Genomic DNA, 12018 nt, shown 5'->3' with positions numbered 1-12018 from the left:
GGTGGAGGCTGACTCTCCCTTGTTTTCTGGAGTTTGGAGCTGCCCTTGGTTGGGGACTGGAGCTTGGTTGGCCTGGGCTGGGAGGCTGGAGTCCAGCCCCTGCTCTGGGGCAGGTTGAGCTGTGGTTGAGGTTGGGGCTGGGTTGGGACTCAAGCAGGGCCGGCCAGGCTGGAGGGGAAGCCACCGTGATGTCATTCAAGAGCTGCATAGCTGCAGGATGATAAGTGAAACCCAGGGGACCCAGCTGGCTGGGATTACAGACAGAGTTTGATCCCACAGGCTTCCTACAAGCCAGAGTGAGCCTGAGCCGAGGGTGGGGGGAGCTATAGTGGAGAGGGAGGGAGTACTGTGTGTGTGTGTGTGTGTGTGTGTGTGTGTGTGTGTGTGTGTGTGTGTGCAGGGCCAGTCAGCACTGGCTCCTCCCACCTCTGACAGTCCCAGGGAGCCTGAGGAGGACACTCAGCCTGAGAACTGTGGCTGGCCAGCCGGCTGGGCAGGAAATTACTTGAAACTTGAATCAGAGTGTTCCCACAGCCTTTCTCAGCTCTGCTCATAGGTAAGTGGGGCTGTGCGGCTGTCCCCTCTGTGTGGACCTGGGGTGGGGGCTTTCTGCCTGGAGCCCAGAATCTCTCTGATCTGATACCGGGAGGGTACGTGACTGTGCAGAGCCACCTCTGAGTGCACTGTGTCAACCTTGCTTGCTGTCCCCTCAGGAGACGCTCTCTGGGACATGATATGCCTGCAGCTTCTGGTGGAAAGGTAGCCGGGTGGAGGAGCATGGCGGATCTGAGTTGTCTGGTCTCTCTGGGAAATAGTTCATCTTGAGTCAAATGGGGTGGGCAGAGAGAATGCCATCGGAACTCACCATAGGTGGCTTTCGAGATATTGTTTGGGGGCACTCCCCTATTTTGTAGACAGAAGTGTGGGATCCCCAGAGCTGACCCTAAGGCTCTTTTTTCATGGCTTTCTCCCCATTTTCATTGGCCAGACTCTTAGCCACTCTGCCTTTTCTCTGGCCAGGGCTCTCTGAGTGCCAGGCAGCATCCTGGCCTGGCAGAGGACTGGGTAGCTATTTTTACCATCTTGAATGTGCCTGGACTATCTGGTGCTCAAATAGGCGAGGGTGGGGAGTGGGTGCGCCAGACTCTGGTTATAGCACCAGGCTGGGATCAGGTGCCAGGACTGCTCCTTGGGACAAGACAGGAGGAGTCTGGCCAGGGAAATTCACATTTGTCCTGTAGACACCAGCCCGATGTGTCACCAGGGTAGGTCATTTGCATTCAACAGAGGGTCCCTGCTTGGTAGAATCTACAATGAAGGTCACAGCCACCACCTCCCATTTCCTCCCTCCGGAGGGCATGGCTTGAATCCAATTGGGATGCTTTGTGGGAACAGTACCTCAGGTCCTTTCTAAGGAAGGCCTGGGGACACATCTGTCACCATCACTTACTAGACCCCATATACCATCGTGCCTTGAAAGTCTCAGTTTTCTAACAGAGTTGGAGTGCAGTGAAGTCCTCCTCTTCCTCTTGGGTACCGTTCTTTGCTCTGAATCATCATGGAGTCAGGGGCAGTGTACGTGGAACCAGGTGTCAGTTTGACCTGTCTTTCCTTGCCCAGTGACCTTCGGCCTGGGAGCCTGGAAGCACTACTGTCAGCCTGTAAAGTAGAGGGATGGATGCCTGTGGGCCTTTCAGCTCTAAAAGCCCGAGGCTTTTAAAATGACTCCCTTTTGCTCAGCCAAACTTGAGTCCCAGTCTGAATTCAGCTACCCCCAAGTCTAGAGCCATGAAGCCAGACAGGAGCTGTAGTTTTTCCTCTTCCTCCAAAATTGACTTCTCCACATTTATGGCCAGAAATCCAGAAGCTGTCCCTGGACTCTGGATCACTCAGCTCCTCTCGGCCTTTCCTTTGCTTCAGCAGGATGGGACAGCACCCCACCCTTCCTGGATCCAGGGAGGTGGGTTTGTGTGTGACTCCCATGAGGTTATTCAGGACTTTGACCTGTGGAGAGACCCCAGCAACCCAGTCTTGTCCCCTTCTAATTGTCCTCTATAAACATAAAGGGTTCTTTCAGATGCATGCTGTTCAGGGCGATAAAAAGACAGGGTCTCTTTTTGCAACATCCAGGCTCAGGCTCATCTGTCCCCTACCCACAGGTCCCCAAGGCCCCAAGTTTGTCTACATCACACCAATGGATAGCTCTCTAGGTGGACCTGGATCACCTGACTGGTGCATGCTGGTGCCTTCTTTTTCTAGTTTTCCAGGCTGTGCTCCCTCTGTGGTTCCCTTCAGAGGTTTGGGTGTGGCCTTGCAACCTCTCATTCTGTTGGTCTTTAGATTTCTCTGTAGAAATTCCCAGAGTTCTCTGCAGCCTGAGCAGACATCTTTCTAGATGGCTGCAGATGAGAAATTACCTCAGGTAGAAGCCAGGCTGACCACTGAGCCCACGAGGCCCCTGCCACCCAGGCCATGCCACCTCAGGAGCTCCTGATGTTGTTGGGCCATAGGCAGTGCTTCTCCTTGGCCTCATCTGTCTCCTGTAGGTTGGCTAAAGATGTTGGCGTACTCTGGGCAGGAAGTTTCTAGATTCCCCCAAAGGCTTGCATCCTGTCAGTGTGGCCCCTTACTTCTGCACGGAGCTTGGATTCTTCACACTAGTCCTGAGCTTTGGGTACCCCAGAAGCAGCACCCCAACTTTTAAATGAACATGTCTTAACTTGGGGTCCATTGATAGACTTTAAAGAGCTCACTGACTCCCAGACCTATAGTCAAAATGCATGTTCATTTAAAAAAAATGTGTAATTTCATCAGATACCCCAAGGTGTCCTATAGTGTGACTTGGGAGGTCCATTATAGTTAGGCTGTGCCTAAGTCAGTTCACAGCACTTGGTCTATGCCGTGAATGAGGAGGTATCCCTGCTTTGTGAATATTTGCACTGTGGTGCTTTTAGGGAGGATCATTTGGGGATGGTTTGGGATCCACTTAGAACCCCTGATTGTCTACTGGGTTTTTATGACAAAGACACTTGGCGATTGGCAGAATTATCCAAGTTTTCAGGGCTACTTAGATGTAAGGCAAGTAGGATGATGGGACTGTGCGGGTTGTATTCTCCTATAGATATCCTTTAGGGTTACATCGAACTCCAACATATATAGATTCCATTCGTACAGATCACATGATGTCTGGCACTGTGTGGGCACCAGTGCTAGAGAGAGAAAAGCTAGAGGCCCTTCTTTGGGAAATACTCGGCTTCTTGGAGAAAACAGGCGGAGTTGTGAGTAGTGGCCGTGAAGTGTGTGGTGGCTTTGGAAATGGGCTAACCCATGGGAGGCTCCAAAGAAGTTGCTGCTGAGTCTGAAGGAGGAGACGGAAGGGTCAGGAGCCTCAGGAACAGGGTGAGGAAGGGCCTTTGAGGATGAAGAACAGCATGTGCCATGCACCAGAGAAGGACACAGAAATAGCCCAGTAAGAATAGAGTGGAGGCTGTGCCGGGTGTTGAGGGCAGCAAAGAGGAGGATTCAAAAGGCAGGCAGGGCTGGACGGACGATAAAAGGTCTGGTGTGTCCATCAGGAGGGCTGGGTTTCACCCTCTGGTAAGGGAGCCACTGGAAAATGGGAAGCAAAGAACGGAGAGAGGAGAGAGTGCACTTGGGTGTGCCAGGCCTTGCTCCAGGGGCTTAGCTCTTGAATGCTGCCACTCAGCAAACGTTTGAGTAAGCGTCCAGACTCTCACATGCAGACTGGAGGCTGCTCCAAAGTGGCTTAAGTAGTTGATGCAAGCTGATGAGGCTGTTTTAAGGTAAGGGCTGGTTTTCCAAGTGAAGGGTGTGCCTGGTGTGGAGGAGGCCTAAGCTTGCTTCCCATCTGCCTCTTGGTCCGGCCTCACGGACCACCTTTAATCTATCTCCCAGTGTTACTTTTCTTTCTTGAAACTCAGTCTTAATGTGTAGCCTAGGATAGCCCCAAACTCCATATCCTCCTGCCTCAGCTACCTGAGTCCTTGGATTAGAGCCTGTACTATGACACTGTGCCCCCTGTCTTACTTATGAGGAGCACAGGCTCACAAAACCCTACCTCTAAACCGCCATTATCCAGGGTGGGCACAGCGCCTCCGCCTCTTGGCACTGCATTGACTTCCTTGCCCATCAGGTGGTCAATGCTACTATGGGTAATGTTTCCCAATGAATCGTTATTTGTGTGACGTGGACCCAAAGGACTTTTTATCACTTAGGGCCCCATCCCGAAACCCTTCATAAATCACTCACTCTTCCAGACACACCTGCTGGCTGCTCAGGTTGGGTTTCTCCTCTAGGGGTCCTCCTTACAAAGGGGGTGACTTTCTCAACACCAGTCAGGCCAGCACCCCATACTCTCCAAGGCTGGGCTGTCTGACTTGATGGCTCGACAAGCAATGTCTCCCTGCTGCACATTCGGATCCAAATCTCAGATCCCAAAGCTACAAATAGCATGTTTACAATTCGGAGCCCAGCCCTAGCTCAGGCCTCCCAGTGAGACCCCTTCAGACAGGCCCAGGGATTCTTAATAATACCCGGAAGAGTCCTTATGAGCTTCAGAACTAGAAAACACTCCCCAAACCCTAGTTCCGCTTTAGCACCGTCCATCCCGTTTCTGCTATTCTGTGCACCAGGCACCCGTGCCTTGCCCTGTCTTATCCTGTTTGTGTTGGTACTGTCCTTAGTGCCTGGCATACCTCCACACGGGGTGCTGTTGGGAGGGAGCCTCAGCTCGTGGGTCCACATCCAAGTCAACTGGGGATTTTCCTTAGATCTTTCCAAACTCTATGACTCGCCCATCTGGATCCCTGCCCTGGAGGAGCAAGGGCCCCCTTGGTGCATGTAACCAAGTCCAGCATCCAGGGCTGAGTCCCTCTCCCAGGAACTGCTAGAACGAGCAAGGAGAGAGGGCCCCATGACATGACTGGAGGGAGGCCTTGATTCCACTGTGAACTTGTCAACTGTCTGAAGAAAGGGACAGGATACAGCCTGTGACCACAGAGGCCAGCCAGCCTGCTTTGGAGCCTGGGGTCTTACTGCCCAGGACTGATAGCAATCTGGGCATATGAATTACTGATCTTTCTAGTTTGTTACTACCTGACCAGGACCCATGACCCTTCCCAGATAGACCCTCCTCTGCCAAATCTCTTTGAGTCACCGACTCCTTCCTTTTTAAGGTAGAGCTATTTGCAAGGCATCTGTTGGCTGCTGGGGCTTCCAAGGGCTGAGTCTGGTGACTCCTCAGTTTAGGAGGTGTAGTTCCCCTCCCCCGAGCCCCCACAGCTCTCTCTCATCTCCCTGCTCTTTTATCCCATTCCTACCCTCCGGTGTCTGCCTTTCTCTTTTGCCCTTCCTGCTTTGATGGATTGAAACCAGCCTGTGTTCCGGCTTCTTGTGGTCCTGCTAAGTAGGTTTTAATGTGACTGTGGTGGGGAGAGGGAGCTGGAGAGTGTGTGTCCTGGCATGGGGGGCAGACAGCACTGACCTGGGTGTCCTGCAGAGGAGGAGGGAGGGTAAGAGTGCTCCACAGGTCCAGTAACTGCTTGCTGGGCCATCAGTGAACCAGGGGGTAGGCCTGCTGCTTGTCCTTGCTTTTGCCCTTGTTATGAGGTAGAGGGCCACTCAGGGACGGTACTGCTGGGAGGGTGGGGCCTCCTTGGCCAGCACTAGGCAGCCAGGAGCAACTAGCACCCCCCCCCCGGCCCCCAGAGGACAAGAGATGTTCTCATTTATTTATATTTAGCCAACAGTATTTAATTAAATAATTTACATCTCTTCGATTTTCTTCGTAAGACTCAGTGGCTTGACAGTTGATATTCCGGACGTCGCTGCGAACAAGCGCCCAGTAGTAATAGGAGATATGTTACATGGCGGAACAAGCCTAATATTGACAATTTTAGAATCAATGAAGGGCGAGGCCTGGCTAGGAGGGGGAACGAGGAGCCAGGAAGGGCTGAGAGGTCAGGTGCTGAGGGTGAGAATCAGCCTGTGTACTCCTGCCTGCCTTGGGGGAATGAGCGCTCTCCTTGTACAAACTCCTGGGTAGATGCTGGTATGGTCCAGATGTCCTCAGAATGGACCACCACTAGTGGCTCTCATGGCTGAGTGAAGAGGCTTCAGGGGAGGGCAGGTGGGGCTGTGTAGAGCTATAGAAGAACCCTGGCCTGAGGAGTATGAGGGCAACTGCTCTGTAGCCTCCATCGAGAGTCTGTCGCTGTCAAGGCTCACAGGACGGACAGCAACTCTTCCTGCCCACTGGCCCAAGGGACCTACCCTCCAGAGACCACCTCAGAAATCCCTGGAATGGTAGCTCTTTTGATACTTGTTCCCTCTGGATGCAGCCAGAATCACTTCTCAGAAAGATAGGGCCAGAGAGGGGCCCTAGAGGAAGCCTCCTGTCCTATACTTTACTCCTCTGGAGACAAGGGCAAGGAAGACAGAGAGGCCGCCATGAAGGATCTCTCAGTCTCCTTTAGGACTGTTCTAACAAATTCTTTGTGTTGAGCTAAACTGGGGAAGGTGAGGACCAGTTTGTCTTAGCCTTAACTGTGATTCCCCAACCAAACACTGAGCATGGGTGGATCCTGCCCAGTCCCCTAGTACCCCTGGCACTCTCCAGAGTAGGCTGGTGACATTCTCAGACCATGGCCCTGGGAACCTGGGCTGTTGAACAGAACTTCCCTGTGGTGCTTAGGGCCAGTGCTTGTGTAGCTCCTAAAGCCTCGGTGGAAACTGGGGACAGAGTTGTAGGTCTATGGACCTGCAGCACATGTGGGGAAGGTTGGGCGGTACTGTCTGGCCAGCATCTCTGAGAACTCTTGAGTGACATGTGGTGGCCTGTGGCATGCTAGTCCTCGTGCACAGGAGCCCTGATGGTGACATCCCTGTTTTGTGGTTGCCTGATCACTTGCTTTTGGCCTTAAGCTTCTGTATGAGGGTTTGTTTTCATGGGCTCTTATTTCTGGCCTGAGGGATAATTCTTGGGTATAGCAAGATCATTTGTATGTCTCGAAGTGCTTGCGGCTTTAAATTTAAATATTTATTTTGGATTATTCCTGACTTTTGTGTGTTCGCTCCCCACCCCTCTCTCTCTCCCCTCCCCTTCGTCTCTCCCTCCCCTCTCTGGGTATAAGTAATGTAAGAAAATAGTTGTGGATTCCAGACTTCATGCTCCATAAAGTAAATTAGTTCTCACTGAGAGCCTGGCTTTTAACAGGTACCACATTTTTAATGAATTCTTTTGCCTCTGTTTCTCTATCTTTGCTGGGGCCACAATCCTACTTGAGTCACAGGCCTTGCAATACTGCATGTGTCAAGAGCCTGGTAACATATCTCGTACTTGGAGATGGGTTCTGCTAAAATGCACAACCCACTTCCCCACTGTGCTTCTCTACCCCCTGTGAGCACCCAGTGTGGGCACATCTCACCATGTCTGACTGACTTCTATGGCATGTTTGTTTCTCATGACTCTTTTGTCTGGCTTTTGTATGACCGGGGGATCCTGGCTGGAGTTGGTGTAGCTTTTGGGACGTGTCTTTTCCTCTGCCACCTATGGTCTAGACTGGAGAGTCAGAAGGAGGCATGTGGGGGCAGGGGGAGGTGGGGTGGGCGGGCTGGAGCTGGGCTGCTGACTCTTTAGGTTGTGAAGTCATTGAACTGCCTGGGCAGGGGCGGGGCAGCCCTGGCTTCTGAGTCAGCCCTCTGGCCCCAAGCCACTCAACACTCACTTTTTCCTTTCAGAGAAAGTGTTACCTTTGGGGGGAGGGGGTCCCCAGAGCTGTCTGCCGACAAAAGGACACCCCTAAGACTTCATACTGAAGATGCTTCCACTGCTGCTCTGGCCTAGCCCTAGCACCCCTCCCCTGCCCTGCACTGTAGGGACAGAACTTTTTCTGTTGGGCATGGGTACTGCTGGAATACGAAATGGAGCTCCCATTCAGGGAACTGCAGGGATCTGAAGGCTTGGTTTTTGTGGGGAGGGGTTGCTCCTGCAATCCCACTCTGATCTCCTTCCTTTCCACAGAGGCCTAGATGTCCTGGATTAAGCCTGCTGGTAATAGACTAGGGGTCCACGGGGATGGAACAGCGCTCTGGGGGAAATATGGAGAAACTTCTGGAAATGTGACAGTGGGTGGGAAGAATGGCATTGTCTGGACTGTTCTAGCAAATTCTTTGTGTTGAGCTAAACTGGGGAAGGCGAGGGCCAGTTTGTCTTAGCCTTAACTGTGGCTCCCCAGCCCAACACTGACTATGGGTGGATCCTACCCAGTCCCCTAGTAGTCCAGCTCCCCGCTGTGAAGCCTTTTTCCCCCCTCTCAGGGAATGACTGAGTCTCTTCTATGTACCTCCATGTCCTACATGTCTTCCTGCCGTCCTCTGGGACTCTCCTTGGCTCCCCTGCTTGCAGGTTATCTTCGGGGGAGGTCTGGGTCTTCATAAACCTTCCGTGTGCTTCTGTGAGGAAATGTCTCATCCCCTGGCCTTGCTGCCTCTAGTCCAAGGCAGCGGTCCTGGAATGGGAGCAGAGGAAGCTTCCTGAAATGGGTACTGTAGAGGCTGAGTGGGCTCAGGACGTCCCCTTTCAGTAATGAATGGTGCTCATGGTAACAGAAGTCATACCTCCTACTCGCTGACGTCTTACCGTGATGTCAGAGTAGGGCATCAACTCATTCAGCTGGAAATGCATTGAGTTCAGTGAATAGGGACTGTCTTACATGATTCAACATGATTCTATTGCTGTCTCCATTTATTTTATAGTGTGTGTGTGTGTGTGTGTGTGTGTGTGTGCGCGCGCGCGCACGCGCGCGTGTACACGTGTGCACAAGGAGACCAGTGGGCAACACCGAGTATCTCTTCCTCATTTTCTGCCTGCCTTACTATTTGAAACAGAGTCTGGTAGTAGCTTGCCTATTCAATTTAGCTGACCAGGGATTTATCTGTCTCTGGCTATTTTGATTTGTTTTTAATGCGAGTGCTGAGGATTGAGCTCAGCTTCTCATTCTTGAGCAGTGAGTGTTTTACCCATTGAGCCATCTCCCTAGCCTCTCACCCTCATATTACAAGGAGGTTGCTAAAGCCCATGGAGTAATTTGTGCCTCTCTGGTTTGGCAGCTGGCAGTGTACCACAGCTGGGCACTGGCCTAGTCCAGTCTAGCCAGTCTTACGCTCTACCTTGCTTGAAGCTGAGTGCAAGAGAGGGTTCTCCCCAAAAACTCGGCCAGGGGTGCCGGTGTACTTCCCCTTTGCCATCCTCAGGGTAGCGAGAAGAGTTTTGGGGTTCAAGGGATGGGGGTCCTTTAGCTCCTTTTTGGGGAGTATGTCCTGCCTTTTGCTGACATGTGCTGACTGCTGTCTCCCTTGCAGAAGTGGTGGGACACACCCAAGGGCCGCTGGATGGGAGCCTGTATGCCAAAGTGAAGAAGAAGGACTCCCTGAATGGCAGTTCGGGGCCTATCACCACCGCAAGGCCTGCCCTGTCAGCCACTCCCAACCATGTGGAACACACACTGTCTGTGAGCAGCGACTCCGGCAACTCCACAGCCTCCACTAAGACAGACAAGACTGACGAGCCAGTCTCTGGGGCTGCCATTGCCCCTGCTGCCCTGAGTCCTCAGGAGAAGAAAGAGCTGGATCGCCTACTAAGTGGCTTCGGTGTAGATAGAGAGAAGCAAGGTGCCATGTACCGGGCTCAGCAACTCAGATCCCACCCAGGCGGGGGCCCGACTGTGTCCTCCCCTGGCCGCCACATTGTCCCAGCTCAGGTTCATGTCAATGGTGGGGCCCTGGCATCTGAGCGGGAGACGGACATTCTGGATGATGAGCTGCCCATCCAGGATGGGCAGAGTGGGGGCAGCATGGGAACGCTGTCTTCCCTGGATGGGGTCACCAACACCAGCGAAGGTGGCTACCCAGAGACCCTGTCCCCACTGACCAATGGTCTGGACAAACCCTATCCCACAGAACCTATTCTCAACGGGGGAGGCTACCCCTATGAGTCTGCCAACCGGGTGGTACCTGTTCATAGCAGTCACTCGGCTCCCATTCGACCCTCCTACTCTGCTCAGGAGGGTTTAGGTGGCTACCAGCGTGAGGGACCCCACCCGGCCTGGTCAAAACAAGTGACCAGCGCTCACCGTGGCTATGACCCCAGTGGTCTATTCCGATCCCAGTCCTTTCCAGATGTGGAGCCTCAGCTGCCCCAAGCTCCAGCCCGTGGGGGCAGCAGCCGAGAGGCTGTGCAGAGGGGCCTGAATTCATGGCAGCAGCAGCAGCAGCAGCAGCAGCAGCAGCAGCAGCAGCAGCAGCAGCAGCAGCAGCAGCCCCACCCACCTCCCCGCCAGCAGGAGCGATCCCCACTGCAGAGTCTAGCCTGCAGCAAGCCTAGCCCCCATCTGTCAGCAGAGACCCCCATACCAGCTCTCCCAGAGTTCCCAAGGGCAGCCTCCCAGCAGGAGATTGAGCAGTCCATCGAAACTCTCAATATGTTGATGCTGGACTTGGAGCCAGCCTCAGCTGCTGCCCCTCTTCATAAGTCCCAGAGTGTCCCTGGGGCCTGGCCAGGGGCTTCCCCACTCTCTTCCCAGCCCCTCTTGGGGTCTTCCTGCCAGTCCCACCCACTGACCCAGTCCAGATCTGGCTATATCCCCAGTGGGGACACCCTGGGAGCCCCGGAGCTGCTCTCTTCTGGAAGGTCTTACTCACCTTACGATTATCAGCTGCATCCAGCTGCATCCAACCAGAGTTTCCGGCCAAAAAGTCCAGCCTCTTCCACCTTCCTTCCAAGCCCTCATAGCTCTGCAGGGCCTCAGGAGCCCCCAGCCTCTCTCCCTGGTCTCATCGCCGAGCCTCAGCTCCCACTGAAGGAAACTACTTCAGATACCTCCCGAACTCCAGAGGAGGAGCCGCTGAACCTGGAAGGGCTGGTAGCCCATCGGGTAGCAGGTAACAGCTTTGGAGGCCTGGAAAACCTTTCCCTATTCCCCCTCCCCTCCCCAGTTTGGTCTCTGTTGTGGGTTGGGGGAGAGGGAGAGGTGAGCACAGCAGAGGTTGGGGCAGCTTGGGGAGGTCTTGGGAGTGTGTACCCGGCCATCCCTCCTGTAAAGAACATTTATTAAGCACCAAGCCAGGCACTGAGACTCAAGGATCAGTGTCTCACCGTGCCTCAGGGACTTTGTAGTTTTCTCAGGTAATAGGTACACAGATGGTTTTAACAGAGGTCAAAGTATGCAGTAATCTAACAGCAGAGCTGAGGTCCCAGTACAACGCTTGCCACCTAAGTCAATCAGGGAAGGCTTTCTGGAGGCAGTGACTTGGGGAATAGATATTTTAAGCAGAATGGAGACTCTGCCACTGTTAAAACATTCACTGTCCCCAAAGATCAGGGCCTTGGGACAGTTGTAGAGAAGTAGAGGGGACAGTGTTAGGGATTTTTTTTCCCTCTAAGCTCATCTCAGGAGGCCTGTGAGAAGGCTCTGAAACAGTGGGGCTCTGTCTGATGTTCACTATGTTGGGACTTCAGGGGTCTTCTCCTTGGTAAGGCTAAGGTCTTCCTTGTTCAGCTGTTTAACTTCTTGCTAAGTCCTACTCTGTATGGGTGACTCCTGAGAGAGATCTGCAGAGGAACCTGCTGAGGGGAAAGGCCAGGAAAGAGCCAGTGGTCGGGGGAGGGAGGAACAACTGTTTAAAACCCACAGCTCCAGTTTGTGATACTTCTGCCCACAGCCGAAGTGGGTAAGAAATCCTGCACCCAACAAAATGGTTGCCTTGGTTGTGAAGGGAAACCCAGGCAGGGGTGGCCTAGAGACTGCATTGGTAAGCTGAGTCTTGTGCTCAGCCTGTCTGCTGACAGGGTGGGGTGTCTTGAGGAAGAAGAGGAAGCCAGGCATCTGCCTCTGTCCTCAGCTCCTTTCCCTAAATTTAGGGGTAGCTGAGTCACCGTGCCAGCTGCAAGGCAGGAGGAGACGCCCTCTCTGGAAAGGATAGATGCTGGTTTAAGAATGC

General features: G+C 53.3%; 1 protein-coding gene across 50 annotated transcripts in view; it reads left to right on the top strand.

Annotated features, from left to right (window-relative positions):
* The window catches only part of Tns1 (tensin 1), a 210925-nt gene that overhangs the window by 158121 nt on the left and 40786 nt on the right, over positions 1-12018 (top strand). For 49 of the 50 annotated variants that reach the window (NM_001191810.3, XM_087565347.1, XM_087565345.1 and 46 more), the window contains 1 exon segment: positions 9382-10959. In NM_001191810.3, the coding sequence (NP_001178739.1) occupies positions 9382-10959 (1578 nt within the window). 50 annotated transcript variants of the gene reach the window in all.

Source organism: Rattus norvegicus, chromosome 9, assembly GCF_021556685.1.
Source record: "Rattus norvegicus strain SHRSP/BbbUtx chromosome 9, alternate assembly SHRSP_T2T, whole genome shotgun sequence".
Lineage (NCBI taxonomy): Eukaryota > Metazoa > Chordata > Mammalia > Rodentia > Muridae > Rattus > Rattus norvegicus.
Note: the sequence above shows the minus strand (reverse complement) of the source record. Positions and strands in the feature narration are given on the sequence as shown.